At 44.1% G+C, this 19,404-nt stretch overlaps 1 protein-coding gene across 25 annotated transcripts in view; it reads left to right on the top strand.

The window, feature by feature from the left end:
- RALGPS1 (Ral GEF with PH domain and SH3 binding motif 1) overlaps positions 1 to 19,404 on the top strand; it is a 286,233-nt gene that overhangs the window by 88,845 nt on the left and 177,984 nt on the right. For 24 of the 25 annotated variants that reach the window (XM_059925655.1, XM_059925657.1, XM_059925635.1 and 21 more), the window contains 2 exons: positions 5,890 to 5,973; positions 19,254 to 19,343. In XM_059925655.1, the coding sequence (XP_059781638.1) occupies positions 5,890 to 5,973; positions 19,254 to 19,343 (174 nt within the window). Of the gene's footprint in view, positions 1 to 5,889; positions 5,974 to 18,038; positions 18,101 to 19,253; positions 19,344 to 19,404 lie in introns of those variants that run through there. The other variant, XM_059925654.1, reaches the window with a different exon arrangement.

Here is a 19,404-nt window from a genome sequence, read left to right on the forward strand (position 1 = left end):
AAGTCTCCTGTGGGACAGGCCTGTTTCCTGAAGGTTCAGATGGTCATGATTTCACATGCTTACTCCATCAGAAGGTACAGAAGTGTCTAGTGGCCATCTGAAAGCTATCTGTTATTTATGTTGACACATTTGCGTTATAGATGTTGACCCTGACAGGTTATAAGCAGGTTATGAGTTTATAAAAATTTTGTATATTTGAGTGTTTACTCAACTGTTAAAATTTAATTTTAGAAAGTTTACAATGTGTAATATTGTAACATGTCACCTATTAAAATTTGTTTCAAAGTAATCTTTTCATGATATTCAAATAGTACAGAAGAGCTTATGAAGAAACGCTTTGATCCTTTACTCCAGTCCCCTCCCCAGAGGATTTTCTTCTCCTGGTTATTTTTGGAGCTTTATTTGGTGCGCTGAGACCTCGATTTCATCAGCTTTATATAGTGTCTCTTGACTGCTCACTTCCCATGCTTTTCCTCCCCTTCTTCACTTGCCACCTTCTGTCAGCTGTACTTTTACACTGTCAAGTTAATTAAATTAACATTCTGACATTTTGCAGTTACACCAAGTCCATCAGTTTTCCTTAGGTTGACTCTAAAAGTTGCAAACCAGCAAACAGCATTCATTTTTATGGCTATGTAAATGTGTAAATGTCATTCATTGCCAAGCTAGGTAGTGTGCCAGGGTTGTATTTCATTCTCTAAGGACCCTGGGCCATTCAAGAGAGAATATGCCTCACATCAAGGGCCCACAGATTCCCTTTTCTTTTAATCCATCAACTGCCTAATGCTGGGGAAAAAATAAAATATTTAAATGTATACAGCTATTAAAATATATAATATTTAAACATTTAAAATATATACTATTTTAAATGTATATATACTATTTAAATACATATATAACATTTAAACATATACAAACAGGAATTTCTTGGTTTTTGTTATTCCTGGAGATTGTAATTGCTTTTTTTCTATCATCATTTGCCCTCATCATGTCCTCAAACTTTTGCAAGTTTGCTGTTATGTTTTTATTCCTATCATATTTTTACTTGCATTAATTTTTTCCCGGAGACCCTCCATCAGGCCTCTTTGTCTTAGTCCCACGTGAACTAGTTGTTCTTTAGCTCTTTTGCATGGCTGTTATTGCTGCGCTTCCCTTCACAGTCCTTGATGCTTGGACTGTTTCCTTTCCTTTTTTTTTTTTTTTTTTAGTCACACTTATTGAGGTTTAATTTTATCCAGTAAAATTCACGCTTTTAAAAAATAATTAATTAATTAATTTATTTATTTATTTTCGGCTGCATTGGGTCTTTGTTGCTGTGTGCGGGCTTTTCTCAGTTGTGTCCAGCGGAGGCTACTCTTCTTTGCGCGGCGCGGGCTTCTCACTGCGGGGGCTTCTCCTGTTGTGGAGCACGGGCTCTAGGTGTGCGTGCTTCAGCACTTGTGGCACGCGGACTCAGTAGTTGTGGCTCGCGGGCTCTAGAGCGCAGGCTCAGCAGTTGTGGCGCACGGGCTTAGTTGCTCCGTGGCATGTGGGATCTTCCCCGACCAGGGCTCGAACCTGTGTCCCCTGCATTGGCAGGCAGATTCTTAACCACTGCACCACCAGGGAAGTCCAAAATTCATGCTTTTTAGTGAACAGTTTGGTGAGTCTTGATAAGTGTATACAGTAGTCCTCCCCTCATCCGAGGGGGATACATTCCAAGACCCCCAGAGGATGCCTGAAACCGCAGATACTGCCAAACCCTATGTACAGTTGAGCCATGAACAACATGGGGGTCAGGGGTACTGACCCTCCACACAGTTGAAAATCTGAGTATAACTTATAGGTGGCCCTCCTTATGCATGTTTCCTCCATATCTGAGGTTCTGCATCTGAGGGTTCAACCAACTGCCCATCATGTACTACTGTAGTATTTACTATTGAAAAAAATCTGCATAAAAGTGGACCTGTGCAGTTCAAACTTGTGTTGTTCAAAGGTCAACTGTACTGTTTTTTTCTGTACTACATACATACTTATGATAAAGGTTAATTTATAAATTAGGCACAGTAAGAGAATAAAAACAATAGCTAATAATAAAATAGAACAATTATAGCAATATGCTGTAATAAAAGTTAGGTGAATGTGGTCTCTGTCTCTCAAAATAGCTTATTGTACAAATTTAATGCCTTTTTCATCTTAGCTAAGCACTTATGCACTGTGGCTATAACTTTTGCCGTTTGAAGGGCGACAGCAAAACTAGCATGACTTTTTTAAAAGATATATTTATTTATTTGGTTGCTCTGGGTCTTAGTTGCGGCATGCAGGATCTCTCAGTTGCGGCACATGGGCTCTAGTTCCCTGACCAGGGATTGAACCCGGGTCCCCTGCATTGGGAGCATGGAGTCTCAACCACTGGACCACCAGGGAAGTCCCAAAACTAGCATGACTTTCTTTATTCTCCTTCACAGTTTCACGGGTAGAAGATTTGTTCTTACCGCAGATCTTAGCAACCTCAGCATATATTTTTTTCTTTCCTTATTAAGTCGAGAACTTTCACCTTTTCATTTAAAGGAAGCACTTTACAGCTTCTTTTTGGCATACCCTAAGACTTTTTTTTTTTTAATTTATTTATTTTTGGCTGCGTTGGGTCTCTGTTGCTGCACGCGGGCTTTCTCTAGTTGCGGTGAGCGGGGGCTACTCTTTGTTGTGGTGCGCGGGCTTCTCATTGCGGTGGCTTCTCTTGTTGCAGAGCACGGGCTCTAGGCGCGCGGGCTTCAGTAGTTGTGGTGTGTGGGCTTCAGTAGTTGTGGCGCACGGGCTCTACAGTGCAGGCTCGGTAGTTGTGACGCACGGGCTTAGTTGCTCCGTAGCATGTGGGAGCTTCCTGGACCAGGGTTCGAACCTGTGTCCCCTGCATTGGCAGGCAGATTCTCAACTACTGCACCACCAGGGAAGTCCCTTGGCATATCCTAATTGCTAGCATCACTCCTCTTGTGCTTTGGGGCCATTATTAAGTATAAGGGTTACTTGAACACAAGCACCGTGACACCACCGCAATCAATCTAATAACAGCCGGCTACTCGGTGACTGACAGGCAGGATATGCTGGACAAAGGGATGGTTCACGTTCTGAGCTGGACAGAGCTGTAGGGCATGAGAGATCTCATCACGCTTTAGAACGGTGCATGATTTAAAAATGTATGAATTGTTTATTTCTGGGATTTTCCATTTAATATGTTCGGACCTCAGTTGACTGCAGGTAACTAAAACTGCAGAAAGCGAAACAGTGGATAAGGCAGGCAGGACTACTGTTCTCTCATGGAACCACCACGATCCAGGGCGAGAACTTGCCTAGCATCTCAGAGCTTCCCTGTGTCCCTGGCAGCCAGTGATCTGGTTTCTGTCCCTATAGTTTTTACCTATCTCCAAATGTCATAAAAATGGAATCCTATAATATTTTTGTGTCTGGTTCCTTTTACTTAGCATAAAGCTTTTGACATTTATCTTTGCTGATGCCTGTATCAGTAGTTCATTCCTTTTTATTGCCGAGTAGTGTTTGATTATATGGACGGATCACAATTTGTCCCTTCATCAATTGATGGAAATCTGGGTTGTTTCCAGTTTGGGGAAATTGAGAATTTCCATATTGAGAACTGCCATAAACATGCATACAGTTTTTTTGTGTGTACAAATGAAATGTTTGCTTTAGTGAGATTGCTGGGTCACTTGGTTAAGTGTATGCTTAACATTAAAAGAAACTGCGAAACTGCTCTCCCAAATGGCTCTACCATTTTGCATTCCCAGCAGTGAGGTATGAGAGCTCTGAAATGCCTTACTCCTTAGTCAGACCCCACTGCCATCCCACAAACTGGCGCTGTCTCCCCCCGACTGCCTCAGTGGGTCACCCACTCCCTGGGGTGCTTTTAAAACTCCTTTGACTAGTGTGTGACTGTCCCACCAGTTCTTCTGAAGATTGTTCCAGAGGGTAGGATGGGAGGGATGGGGAGAAACTTGGAGGTAGAAGGAAGGAAAAAAGGTTGCCATTGAGCAAGATGGTAATGTGGTGTCATTGGCTGGTGCCGCCTGGTGGTGGTCCCTGAGGTCAGATTTAGTGACCTTTCCTTGACGTGGTGCATCTTCCATGTGGGCATGTTTTAGGAATGTGATTTGGAGAAGATTCCAGTTAGAATTAAACACATGCGTGCAAGGGCCACATGCGGCTGGCTGCCTGTGGCTCAGTGGCTTAGATCCTGTGGGGGTCTTCAGGGAGGACTTGTCCCATTCCCCAGGTCTCCTCTTCCGGGGCCTTACCTCATTGACCCCAGGCACAGTCAGGGTCAGGCCTTTCTCAGGCCACCTCAGGGCACCTGACTTCCAAAACCCTAAGCACAAAGCTGGTGGCCAGAGAAGCCTCGAGGGTGAGCCGAAACCAGTGTTGACTCTCGCTGTCACCTAGGAATGCTTGCAGATGGGGGTATTAAGACAGGGTTGTTTTTATATTGGTTAGGGATTTTTTTCCATGGACAGTGTCTTTGTAATAAACACTCTCTTTTGTCAGATTGAATGTCTAAATGAATCTCATGTCGTCAGGTGTTTTTACTTAAGGCAGCTGGTCAGACACCCTTTTGGTTCTGGGCGTGCTGATTTTGAGGTGCCTGTGGGAGGCCAAGGGAGGTGTGGCCAGGAGGTGGCTGAATATCCTGGTCTAGAGTCAGGAGAGAAACTTGGGCCGGACATGGGCTTGTGGTGGAAGCCGTGGCGGTGTGTGTGATCTTCCAGGAAGGGATGCAGATGTAGAGAGTATGACTTACAGTTGGGTCCTGAGATGCATTTGAAGGGCACGGCACTTCAGGCCTAACTGCTCAGCCAGCACGTTTGTCTTTGGCCATTCCCACAGCACCCCCCTGACTTCCTGGTAGACCCCGATCTGCGTCTATTCCAGCTGGTAGGCAGCCAACCCTCACTAAAGCCCTTATAAAAGTTCCAGGTGTGGGGCAAAAAATAATGTCATTAATAATACAGAGGCTGGATATGAGTTAGAAGGAAGCCTTGTAACTGAGGGGTAGAGAACTTTCCTTTCCTGCATTCTCTGCCAGGGGTCGCCAAGGCACAAGCTGGCAAAGCCGGGCAGTTAGTTAATGGCTTTTCCTTCACCCTTTTATCTACTTCCCCCAGGTAATCTCATTAGATTGCTCCTGTTACCTCCCTTGGAGAGGAACCGGCCTCACTGTTAGGTAACATTTAGGTCATTTGACTCCTCAAATTATAATGCTAAGTCTGCTAGAAAAGAAGAGACTAGGCTCCTGAAGAAAATATTAAGGCGACCTGTCCTTCTGCCCCCTTTTGTTTATATGAGAGATGGGAGGGGCCAACTTCAGGAAGGAATCTGAGGTCATCCCAGGAGCTTCTCTGATTGCAGTGGGCTTGGCCCAGCACGTCCTCTGGTTCCAGGAATGGAGGATGTCACTTGGTCAGTGAAATCTGAGCATCTTCAGCCAGATTTTAATTTTAAGTTAGCCCTGGGGTATGACTCCTGCTCAATATAACATTATACCCTCTCTCAGATAATTTGCATTAAGAAAGGGCTTCTGGTCCCGGTCCCGGGGAGCTGGCAGAGTGGCAGTGGCGGGGTTGAGAATAATTTGGCACAGAAGTCCTGGGAGATGTGGCCGGGGTTATGGAGAAAAGTATCCTGCTTCTCACCTCACCTCTGGGGGTCCCAGGATACACCTCCACCTATAGACCCAGCCCTCTTCTCCAGAGGAGGAGGAGAATCTCTCCCACCCTGGGAGGACATAGATGGCCAAGGCTTCAGTCCTTCCCCATCTCTGTGTCCACATTCCAGTTAGATGCCCTGCTGTATTTGCATCCCCATTGGAATCACTGTTGAAATTGACTCTGTGCTTCCCAGGAACTAGCCAGCTGTGGATGGAGTAAGAAGGAGAAACATAGTCTCGCTCCCAACGTCGTGGCCTTTACCCGGAGGTTTAACCAGGTAAGAACGCCGTTGCATGTGCCTGTGCAGATAGCGCTCTGTTGTCCCCCATAGGCTGGGAGCCCCTCCAGGCTTCAGTCTCAGGCACCTGGCCCCAGGTCCAAACCCCTCTTCCTAAACCCTCACCTTCATCTGTGCTTTTTCACACAGCGGGTGGAATTGAACACATCTTTTCTGTGTTTAAATCATTTCGATGGCTTCCAATTCCACTTAAGCTAAGGTTCGGGCGCCTTAATGTGCCCTACGAGGTCCTGCGTGGTGGGTCTGGCTTCTGTCCACCCCTCCAGCCTCATCTCTTGTCTGTCCCCCACTCTATGGGCTTCGGCCATCCTGGCCTCCCACCTCTTTCCTGCTGCATCATATCTTGGTCTCATCAGGCCCCCATTTGTGCTGTCCTCCCTGTTCAGCTCCCAACCAGATCTCAGCGGGAATGTCACTCTCTCTAGGAGCCTCCCATGAATCTCAGCCTGTATAAGGTCTCCCCGTCATACGTCCCCTCAGTGCACCTGTACTTCTCCATGTGGTCCTTTCCCCATCTGTCCTCATTCTGTGTAACTCTTTAGTCTCCATCTTCCTTGGCCATCTGTGGGCTCCACGAGGGCAGGAACCATGTCTATCTTGTTCATCACTGTGCCCCCCACCACCTTGCCCAATGTCAGGCATATAATAGACCTTCAGTAAATATATGTAGAATGAATGAATGAGGTACTCAGGAAACACTTCTTGAATTGAATTTCTTTGAATTTCTGATGGCCTGGTCACTGGCCGCACGCATGCTACTACAAACCGACTTGGTCCAGTCAGAACCTTTGCTCCAGGTAGGAAGCTCTGCATCCCCACCTAAAGGAATGATATCAGGGACTTGGACCAACTAAGTGGGGTGGGCTTCTGACTGCTCAGACAGACCTGCCAGAACATGATCTTCAGTAGAAAGTACCCTGCAAGACCCCTTTGAATAAACCAAAGCTCCAAATGGGGCTGTTGACAGCTTTTCCTCTTTCTTCTTGCTCTTCTGGTTTCAGATGAGGACAGTGGCCTAGAGGTTGCATAGTGTACGTGACTGGGGCTCTGGGTGTTGGGCCTGGGTTCCCTTTGGGCCTTCCCTCCAGCTGGGCCATCCCGCTGGGAAATGCCGGGTCCTGCGCATTGCCATTACTCACCTCTCTCCAGGCTTCTCCAGCCCCGGGTGGTTACCATTCCAAGCATAGTGGGAGCCTCAGAGAGGCGTCAGCTTGTGTTCTGATGATCAAGGCCAGAGTTCACATTATTGTTGTTTTCTGAGATACAACAGGAACTAAGGAAGGCCTAGCCACATCTGTGGTAGGGACTATACACCCTTTGTTTTGAAAAGAGAAATACTGAAGCCTTTTTTTTTTTTCTTCTTTATTTTCAAAATCTTTTCCTTTTCAACTGAGCTTAGTCTTTTAAAAAAACCAGATGTGTACACAGTATCAGGGGATTCATAGTTTCCTTAGCAAAACTATTTGACTGGGAGCCAGCTCAGTCCCACCTCTGATCAGCTACAGAGCTCCCGGAGGAGGGCCACTGGCGGCTCTGATGTAATCTGCTTTGCATGCGGAGGCCAGGTCAGCTTGGCAAAGGGCAGTGCAGCTTGTTCTGCGAACAATTGTATTGTGTCCAGCTCAGACCAAGTGGGTGAAATGAGCCAGAAGTAAAGCTGCATTTTCCCAAACAGAATGCTCTGAGAAATGGTCTCCCTGCTGGCCTGTGAGCCACTTAGAGAGCAGTTCCTGGACACAGCCCTGGTAGCTCTGGTTTGAAAACTGGCCAGCGGTCAGTCCATCAGCCGCTGGGGCTGCTTTCCCTGAGATGAACTGATTAGCGTCTCTTCCTGGCAGACTTTCATGTGTGACAACAAAGCTGCTCATCAGACTCCAGATAAAGGCAAGCAGGTCACTTACCTTTCTGAGCCTGTTTCTTTATCTGTGAATGAGAATAATAATAGTACTCACTTTGCACAGTTGTTACGAAAATTAAATGAAATGATATAGGTAGAGCTCTTAGCGCTGTGTCTGTATGTAGTAGGCATCCAAACATTTTTTCGGGAAGAAAGGGAAGATTAGCTGATTGGAAGGAGGTTGCGAGGGAATCTGAGGCTCCCTGTGGCCAAACCAAAAATCCAGCAGCCAGTGTTCTGGTCAGCCTCTGAGGACTTGCCTGCTTCTCCATGGGGCCTGAGTCCCTTGGGATTTGTTTATAGAGTGGCTGAGATGGAAGAGCTTGGCCAAGTTCCCTAAGGGTCTGTTATGTTCCAGGCTTGTGTCTTGGCCCCAGGGAGTTCACCATAAAGCCAGAAGTTCTCAGTCTTTTTCCGATCACGGGCTCTTTTGAGAATCTGACAATATCACATATGAACCTGCCCTCAGATAAATACATAGATATATACATTTGCATTTAATTTGAGTGGGTTTGCTGCCTGCCCTGCCCACTGCCCCCCAAAATCTGTACATGAACACTTTAGAGGTCTGTGGACTGCAGGCTGAGGAGCTGTGGTCGCATGGAATCACACAGACCTGAGTTTGCACCTTAGCTCTGCAACTTGTTGCCTGTACGATCTTGGGTTGTCTTTCAGCCTCTGACCTTCCTCATTTATAAAATAGGAAGAATCATTTCAAGTGATTTTTGAAGATTAAATGAGAATCATGGATGTAAAGGGTTTAGCGCAGCACTTGACATATAGTAAACAAGTAATATTAGCCTTAAAAAGGGTGGTAGTATAGTGGGAGCTACAAGCTGAAAGGAAGGTTAGCCTTGGGCCTAAGTGCTGGCGGTAGGGTTGGGATTGTGTCCTGAAGATGAAGCATTAGGAAGAGATGGAGAGGGAATTCGGATAACTTGGTTCCATTCCAGGCTCTGCTGCTAACCTGTTCTGAGGCCTCAGGCAAGTCCAAGTCTGGGTCTCAGGACCCTTATGTATTAGCAGAGATTGGACCGGGCACAGGTTCCCAATGCTTTGCCCTGGAGGACTGCTTTAACTTTTCTCATGGATATATATATATATATATATATATATATATATATATATATATATATATATATATATATACATACACGTACGTAGTTCTTAATGACTGAAGCCCCAGCTCAAACTCACCTTACTGGCTTATTGTAACAACGTCCAGGGAGAGACTAGACTTCACGTATTGCTCGGGGCCTTGGATGGTGCTGCTCTCTCCACCTGGAGGTCCCTGGAGACGTTCAGGGAGGTGTTTTCTCTGTGCTGGCTCCCCTCAGGCGGCCTCCTCCTCTGTGGTTCCAAGATGGCTGCCAACAGCTCATTGTGAGGGCAACCCCTGCAGAAAAGACCTTCCTCTTTTTCAGTAGCTCCATTTGATGTCCTGGAATAGAGACTCTGGGGTTGACGGCCCTGGCTTGGGTCCCATCCTGCGCTTCGTGATCTCATCACCCTGACCAGGAAACAGGAGGCTCTGGCTGGCCAGGTCTCAGAAACAGGCCTTCCCGTGGAGGTAGGGTAGGGGGCCAAGGCCGCAGGGACTGAGATTGGAGGACTGGCAGTTCCTCAGGGAAAGTTGGTGCTTGGGCAGGAAAAGGTTGAGTGATGGCCAGAACCCCCCACAGACCCTCTTCCCTCTTGCACTCTTCCATCCAGCTCTGAGCTTTCTCCCCTGATCAATCTGCTGATACCCCATCCATGCATCATTAGCCTAGTCACTGAACATTCCTGATCCCTCTTGGCTTTAATCGAGACTACTTAAAGAACAGTTATTGAGCACTTCGGCTCAACTTACTGAGTTAGATACTGTGCTAAGCATTTAACCTGCATCATCTAATTCTGTTTTCAAAAACCCACTGAGGCTGATATTTTAAACCCATTTTATGGATGAGGAAGCTGAGGTTCTGGAAAGTGAAGTAACTTGCTCAAAGCCACATATAGCTGGTGAGTTTCTTTACTGAGGGGCCTCCCCATTTTTCTGAACATGACTCCAGTAGAAACCCCTGTTCTTCCAGACCTCATTTATCACAGGACTGGGAGGCAGTGTTAGCATTTTCCCTTCCAAATGCTACCTCCAAACAATTATTCTTTCCTCATTGTATAAACCCTCTTTCATTTGAGGCTCATTACTTCTGGTTATATTCATTTATTTATTTAATAGACCTTGACTGAACATGGTACCGGGCTCTGTGCTAGGTTCAGGGGGTCAGCAGTAAACTGGATGTAGCCCTTGCCATCATTAGCTCATAGTCTGGTGGGGGAGACAGACGTGATGGAGGGGATTACAGTCCAGGGGAATCAGTGCTAGGGTGGGAAAACCAGAGGAGAGGTGTGGGCAGTAGAAAGGGAGGCCAGGAGACTGGATTGGAGTCTGTCCCATTAATCTAGGTGAACAACAGAGATGCAAAGTGGCCGGGCTTGAGAGAATATTAAGAGACTGAATGATAGCACTGGGTGATTGATTGGATTTGGAGGGAGATGACAGGGAGGCAAAGGAGGCCCCGCTTTGGTCCTTGGCAGCACCACTCTTTGAGATGGTGAGTACAGAGGAGGAGGAGCAGTTGTGAGAGAGGAGATGACAGAGAGGAGAGAGGTTTGGACGTGTGAGCTCAACCATGCAGCAGGTAACTGGATATTTGTGTCTGGGAGTCAGGGGAAAGATCCAGCTTGAAGATGCAGATATTGGAGTCACCTGCATTTGAAGCCACAGGAGTAGATGAGATTACCCAGGGAGCAACAGAGGCCCACGGGAGAGCCTCAGGGCTTATGGGAAGGGCAGAGGAGAAGGGGCGGAGAAAGAGCAGCCTGGGCAGGAGAAGAACACCCAGAAAGGCTGGTGTCTTGGAAATCAGTGGCTCAAGGGTAACAGGATGCTACAGAATGGGTCATTTAAAAGGACTAAAAAAAGAGTCTTTTATGTTTAGCAGCACAGCGGTGGTAGGCTCAGCAGGAGCTGTTTTGTGGGGATGTGAAATGGAAGCTGGGCTGTAGCAGCTTGAGCAGTAGATGTGAGGAAATGGAGAGAGCAGGTGTAGGCGATGCTTGAACAGTGGCTCTAAGGAGAAAGATGAGAAGAAGGGGGTGGCTGGAGGAGTTGAAGACGTTCAGGGAGGTGTTAATATTCCTTTCTTCTTTTCAGCAGAAAGAGCCTTGGGGGTGTACATATTTTGAATGGAAAGAGCCAGTAGACCGGGAAAAATTAAAGATGAGGAGAGAGAGGGAATACATAATGAAGTGAAGTCCCAGCGAAGGTGGGAGAGGCTGAGGCCTGGGACCACTTCATCGTAAAAGGCGAGTCTGCAGAAAGGAAAGATACAGACACAGGTCTGCTTGTAGGTGTGGTGCAAGGAGGTTCACACCTCCTCTTTCCTCAGTGCAATAGGAGGTGAAGGCGGGGAAGCAGGAGGAAAGCTTGAGGGGTTTGGGGGGAGCTTGAAAAAGCCACTCCAGGGGAAAGAGAAGGTTGACTATGGAAATATAGAAAGACTTGTGGGCAGAGCCGATGGAAATAGAGACTGTGGCTTTTAAAGTAGCCCCAGGGCATGAGGGTAGATGGTTCTCTCTAGTTGCGCTTTGCAGCCTGAAGAGAGGGGCACAGGAGGGCAAGTGGTTGGATCCATCCATTATGAGCAAAGCAGATTTTTTGAAGGACCATGGGGCAAGGGACCTAAAAGTACTGGCTAAGAAGGGGCTGAAGTGACAAATGATAGGGGATCCGTCTGCTCAAGAGGGAAAGGGCCACCAAGGACTCCAAGGCATGGTGAGAGGGAAGGATGGGCACAGCAGTGGGGCTGGGGTCAAGGAGCAGGTGAGGATTAGAAGGTTAAAGGTTGTGGCCCGAGACTGGAACTTCAGGTTTCTGATGCAGGGCATTCCTGGGTAATATGGAGAAGGGGGTGACTGGAGTGATAGGTGGGTAACAGTTGCTGAAGTGACCACGGTCATTCACAGTGATGTTGATGTTACCCAAGGAATAAGGCAGGGTTTGCTATGGAGAGGAAGGCAGTGGTCCAGATTCTGATCTGCTTGCTATCTCTAAAGTTTTACCTTTCCAGAATGTTAAAAAAAAAAGGGACTCATATATATGTAGCCTTTTCTGACTGTCTTTTCACTTAGCCATATGCATTTAAGATTCATCCTTGTCTTTTATATGGCTTGATGGCTTTTTTATGAATACTGCTCATTGTATGGATTTACTAGTCTATCCATTCACCTTCTGAAGGACTTACAGTTTTTGATGATTATGAATAAAACTGCTATAAACATATGCATGCTGTTTTTTTTTGGTGTGGACATAAGACTTCAAATAAACTGGGTAAATATCTAGGAGTACAGCTGCTGGATCGTTTCTGTACCATTTTGCATTCCCACCAGCAAAGAGTGAAAGTTTGTGTTGCTTCAGGAAGAAATAAAACTGTCTTTATTCACAGATGACATGATGCTCTATACAGAAAATCTCAAATAAATCTATTTTTAAAACTCCTGGAACTAATAAGGGAGTATAGCAAGGTTGCAGGGCACAAGATCAATATATGAAAGCTTTCCTATATACCAGCAATGAAGAATTGGAATTGGAAATTAAAAAAAAAAAACACCATTTACAGTAGCACACACATACTCAAGAAATACTTAGGTATAAATCTAACAAAGTATGTACAGGTTCTATATGTGGAAAACTATAAAACACTGATGAAAGAAATCAAAGTAGATTGAAATAGAGAGGTATTCCATCTTCATGTATTAGAAGACTCATTATTAAGATGTCAGTTCTTCCCAGCTTGATCTATAGATTCAATTCAATCCTAATTGAAATCCCAGCAAGCTATTTTATAAATATCAGCAAACTGATTCTAAAGTTTATATGGAAAGGCTAAAGATGTAGAATAACCAGCACAATACTGAAAAAGAACGAAGTTGGAGGACTCACTCTACCTGGTTTCAAGACTGATTGTAAAGCTATAATAATCAAGACAGCTTGGTATTGGCAAAAGAATAGATGTCTAGGATTATGAAGCAGAATAGAGAGCCCAGAAATAGACCCAGACAAATATAGTCAACTGACCTTTGACAAATGCACGAGGGCATTCAGTGGAGAAAGAGTAATTTCTTCAACAAATGGTGCTGGAACAACTGGAACTGTTTTAGTGTATGTGAAAAAATGAGCCTAGACACAAGAGTTTAGGCCTTTCATAAAAATTAACTCAAAATTGATCATAGACCTAAATGTAAAAGACAAACTATAAAACTTTTAAAAGAAAACATAGAAGAAAACCTACATGACCTTTGGTGATGAGTTATTAGATATAACACCAAAGCACAATCCATGAAAGAAAAAATTGGTAAGTTGGACTTCATTAAAATTAAAATCTTCTATTCTGCAAAAGACATTTTTAAGAGAATTAAAAGACAAAGCACAGACTGGAAAAATATTTGCAAAACACATATCTAATAAAAGACTTGAATCCAAAGTATATTCTTAATACTTAACAATAAGAAAACAACCCAATTAGGGACTTCCCTGGCGGTCCAGTGGTTATGACTTTGCCTTCCAATGCAGGGGGTACAGATTTGATCCCTGGTCTGGGAGCTAAGACCCCACATGCCTCGTGGCCAAAAAAAACCAAAACATAAAACAGAAGTAATATTGTAACAAATTCAATAAAGACCTTAAAAATGGTCCACATCAAAAAAATAAAAAAATCTTAAAAAAAAAAAAAAAAAGAAAACAACCCAATTATAAAACAGACCAGGGACTTCCCTGGTGGTGCAGTGGTTAAGAATCCACCTGCCAATGCAGGGGACATGGGTTTGATCCCTGGTCCAGGAAGATCCCACATGCTGCAGAGCAACTAAGCCCATGCGCCACAACTACTGAGCCTGCGCTCTGGAGTCCGCGAGCCACAACTACTGAGCCCGAACGCTGCAACTACTGAGCCGACACGCTGCAACTACTGAAGCCCACGCGCCTAGAGCCCGTGCTCGGCAACAAGAGAAGCCACCCCAATGAGAAGCCCGCGCACTGCAATGAAGAGTAGCCCCGCTCGCTGCAACTAGAGAAAGCCCGCGCACAGCAACAAAGACCCAACGCAGCCAAGAAAAAAAAAAAAAAACAGGCCAAGTATCTGAATAAGTACTTTACCAAAAAGATGTAACCAAGGGCAAATAAACGTGAAAAGATGCTCAGCATTATTTGCCGTCGGGGAAATGCAAACACTTCGTACCTATTAGAATGACTAAAAACAAACAAAACCCCAAAACAAACAAACAAAAAACCTCACCAAACCTGACAATACCAATTGTTGGCAAGTAATTGGAGCAACACAAACTCTCATTTTTTGCTGGTGGGAATGAAAAATGGTACAATCCAGCAATTGAACTCCTCAAAATTTATCCAGTTTATTTGAAATCTTACATCTACACACATACACATATTCACACACACACACAGATACACAAATAGCACACAAATATTTATAGCAGCTTTATTTATAATAGTCAAATACTGAAAGTAACTAGGATGTCCTTCAATAGGTGAAAGGATAGGCAAACTGGTAAATTCATACAATGGAATAGTATTCATCCGAAAAAAAAAAAAAGAATAAACCATCAAGCCATATAAAGACATGGATGAATCTTAAGTACATATTGCTAAGTGAAAGAAGCCAGTCTGAAAAGGCAACATAAGTGTGATTACCTCCCCCACTTTTTTTTTGACGTTCCGGAAAATGCTGAAAAAAATTCTGGAAAGGTAAAATGATAGAGATGGTAAACAGATGAGTGTCTGCCAGAGGTGTGAGAAGGGGAGAGCTTTGAGTAGGTGAAGAACAGGGGATTTTTCAGGGTGGTGAAACTATTCCGTATGATACTATAATGTTGGATACATGCCACTGTGCATTTGTGAAAACCCATAGAACTTTACAGCACTAAGAGTAAACCTCTTAGTGCTAAATATGCAAATTTTAATCATTGTGGAGATTAAGGGGTCCTAGGATGGAATGTAGAACATAACAAGCAAACCTAACTGGATTATAAATGTATGAAACAACCTCCCTGAGAAGGGTGAGGGGAAAAGGTGCTGGCCTAAGTAACTTTGGAAATGAGGGAGCCTGAAAGACTAAAGACAAAAGGAACTGTATATAAGCACTGTACTCTGATCAAGTTGTTTCCCAAGGGCGGATGGGTAACAATTCTGGAGCCATTATGCATGAACACTGGAATTGAACAATTAAGGAAATGGGTGGCAGATGGTGGGAACCAGGTGTCTCCCACCTGTTGGAGCGGGAAGTTGTAGACAAGCAAGAGGAGGCTAGAATGATCCATGTGGTAATGGATTGGAGGTGGAGACATTAATAGGAAGTCATATTTAGCTTAATATAGATACAGATGGTTACATATAGAAATATTTATAGGTATGTATATGTACTAGAGTTAGGGTACACACACACACACATTTCCTTGCTCTGCATCTGAGAGGACCTAGAAACAGTGATACCTAAGTAGCACAAGCACACGTAGCTCCCAGATCTTGGTTTCTAATACCATTATCTAATAAAAGGAACTAGGGGGCACTTCCCTGCTGGTTCAGTGGGTAAGACTCTGTGCTCCCAATGCAGGGGGCCCGGGTTCGACCCCTGGTTGGATGCCTGGTCGGGGAACTAGATTCCGCATGCATGCCACAACTAAGAAGTCCGCATGCTGCAACGAAGATCCCGCACGCTGCAACTAAGACCCAGCCAGCGCAGCCAAAATAAATAAGTAAATAAATAAATAAAATATTTTTTAAAAAAGGAACCAAGGCTCCTTGGAGAAATGGCTGGTTTCGGACTGGGACAAGAAATGTACAGGATGAGGCTGTAGCATCTTGTAGTTCCAGAAAGTAAGGAAGTCCTCGAACAAACCAACCAAACAATGCTGGGGGCATGTCGAAGCCAGCTCTCAGTGGCCAAAGCTGGAACAATTTGAGTAAGGAAATAAATAACATAGTATTGGATCAAAACCCCAAAGTATAAAATAAATATCCATGAGTCCATTCTGATGTAAACAAATGATGGAATAAATAAATGGGGGAGACTAGACAAACCTCCTATGCAGAAGAATTCCAAATAATCTATGTAGATATTTTGCCCTCAAGAAGGTGGAAGACAACTGCCTCCTTCCTTCCATAGCGACTTCCTTCCCAAGTTTGAGGTGATAGTATTATTTATGCAACCAGTTCCCTATTGATGGGCATATTATTTTGCTTTATAAACAGTGCTTCAGTGAACCCTTGTATGTATATCACTCTACTTTTCTGTATTTTTGTAAGATAAATATTCCAGGGAGAATATAACTTTTAACAGCTTGAAAGATATATTCAAGTGGTTCTTCAAAATGGTCCTGTGAATTTATACCCCTGCAAACAGTGTATGAGTATCAGTTTCTCCACACTCTTGGCACACTGTATGACTCACAAAGGGGTAATGTATTCTCTTTAATATAAAAACCTTTTACTAATCAAGAGTCAGAGGACAGGTGTCCCAATAGAAAGGTGGATGAAGGACCTGAACACGTAATTCACAGGCAAATAATACAAATGGCCTATAAATATTTGCAACAAAAAACTGAAAAAACATGCAAAAAAATGTTAACTGAGGAGTCATGAAAGAAATGCAAAATAGAAACAGTGAGACATTAGTTTGTCCACTAGGTTAGTAAAGAAAAAAAGAGCTGTAATAACTGGTATTAGCCTGCTCCAATTTTTATGGATCAACAAAGCTTTTGGAGGCCAAGTTTTTAAATATATACTTTTGAAAAAAGGTGCACATACTTTTATTCACTCCACCTTCCAGGAATTTATCCTCAGACCTTAATTAAAAATGTATAAAGATATATGTATAAATATGTTCACCACAGCATTGTCTATCACAACAAAATAATACGAAATAAGCCACCCAACAGTAGGAGGTTCCTTAATGATGAGACATCCCTAAGATGAAATGCTTGGCAGCTGCTAAAGAATATGTTGATATTCTTATATATTTATAAAAATTCTTGTGATAGTATGATTAATATATACGAATTTAATTGAAAAAGAGAAACATGTTCTATGACTAGACAAATATATATTCTGAGACATGACAAACATATGTTCCAAGAAGGACACATACCACAGTGTTTATCACGGGGGTCTGTATGTGAGAACGAGCTTGCAAATGACTTCTGTCTCTTGTGCTTATCTCTGTCCCTCTGTTTTCTGCATTAAGCTTCTCTTAAATTTTGTAGTTAAAAAACGGAATTAAAACAGTTTAAAACCATGCTGATTCTCCCTTTGTAATGTCTCTCTCCTCTGCCCCTTCCCTCCATCTCCTTCAACACTGCCCTCGCTCAGACCTCCCGTCTCTCACTTAGACCATCGCCTCAGCTTCTTGATGGGTGTCCCTGCTCCTGCAAAAGGGTCTATCCTGTCACTCCTGTGCTCAGAAGCCTCTGGAACTCTCCCTGCACAGCATAGTGTCCCCTTGTTTCTCCAGACCCCCTTCCCTTCTAAGTTCAGTCTCCCTCCCGCCCCAACCCCACGGGGCGCCTGCAACACCAGTCCTGTCTGCCCGCTCAGCTCTCCCTCGTCTCCTCACCTGTGGAGGGTCTACCCATCTTTCAGGGCCCACCTCCTCTACGAGGCCTTCTTTTCTCATTACCTGCCCCATACTCCAGTTCACTTGGTTTGAACTTCTTTGATGGCCATGATCACCAGCTGCCTTTTAATACAGTGGTTTCTGGACTGACAGGTCTGGACACGCAGTGCCTGGAGCACACAGTAAGGGCTTCATGGAAGTCTGCTGAAGTGAACTGATCCAGAGTTGCCTCTGAACACCACCTGAGTCAACTCTGCCACATTCCGTAATTTTGCTTTAAATAGGTGTGATTTTTTTGGACACATAAGAATCTATTAAATTATACATATAAACTATCACACTTGAGATTTATGTGGCATAAAAGTGTGCATGTATTAAAATATAAGGTTTATGGGCATATCACCTAGAAAAAAATCTTGCTATATGGAAAATCTTTCTTCCATAACTGGCTAGTAACATTTGAGTCTGAACTTAATTTTAGGCAACTCCTTGGAAAAAATGATTCTATGGAAACCCAGGCATGTCCTGGAGGCAACCACAGGTAATTACACAGAGAAAACTTTTCTATAATATTCCTGCTTAATATAAGAAGCCAAATTTTGATTCTTGGTGATTTAATCTTTTCTTGTTTTCTCATTGAAAAGTGACAGTATTTCAGTAAAGGGAAGACATTTGGTTGCAGCAGTAAACATGCTTTGATAACTCTGGACTATCCTTAACTATTTTAGTCTTTGTAAAATTTAGAGGTTTTAGATGCTTAGCCTTCCTTTTCATTCCACGTCTCCCCCATTCTCTGCCCATCTCTCTTCCTTTCTTTGCGGTTGTCATTGCACTCTTGGGCATCCGTGTTTCACATAGAGCTGTTGTTATAGTCATGAAACATAAACAGGAAAGCAAACCACTGCCCAGTGTTTCTTAGCATGAAGCTCCTCTTGTTTCATTGAGGCATCGTGTGAGTCAACTAGACACTGGTGGATGACTTTCTTGTTCCCACCAAAGGACTCAGGGGCTCGAGGATGGTCAAGTGTGAATGATATTCTGAACCAAAAGTACCAGTATATCCTTTTGGCATATGCTGTCTCCAGAAAAACATGCCCTTTTACCTGCATTGCTTTACAGAACTTTGAGAGATGTTTTTGTATCACTTAAATTATTGGGCAAACCTCTCCTAGAAAATGAAATTTGTTATAATTGTACGAATATAGGTGAGTCCTTCTTGCCTTGGGTCTGGCTGTGGATATGGATCTCATAGGTGGTACTGCCAGCATGCATATCCCTTTGTCTGGCCATTTGTCCATCCGTCCATCCATCCATCCGTCTCCCCATAACTGGGATCCTTCTGAGCAGGAATCCTGTCTGATACATCTCAAAATTTCCTGAAGCACCTTCAGGGAGACCCATATGTCGATGGAGGCCGAATAAGTCCCCTGGCTAATGATGGGAGTACTTATTTCTCACAGCACCACTATGCGTGTTGGAGAGCTGGTGCTGATGGCATGGGACCCACTTGTAGGGTTGGGTGTCATAAAGGAACCCTCAACCTCCTGCAACCCTAGGGTTTGTTCTCTCAGTCTCCCAACCTCTTAGAAATCCCATAGAAGTAGTGGGCGGGGTAACTTGGTTGGTCCGGCATTTAACAACTTTTCTGGTGTGTGTGTGTGTGTGTGTGTGTTTGTCTGTGTTTGACTCTACAGGTCAGTTTTTGGGTTGTACGAGAAATTCTAACAGCACAGACTTTAAAAATAAGGGCAGAAATCCTGAGCCATTTTGTGAAAATAGCCAAGGTAAGCTGTTTTATTATTACTTTTCCCCTTCCTTTCCTTTCTTTTTTGTCGCAAAAAGGTG

Source organism: Balaenoptera ricei, chromosome 6 (assembly GCF_028023285.1).
Source record: "Balaenoptera ricei isolate mBalRic1 chromosome 6, mBalRic1.hap2, whole genome shotgun sequence".
NCBI lineage: Eukaryota > Metazoa > Chordata > Mammalia > Artiodactyla > Balaenopteridae > Balaenoptera > Balaenoptera ricei.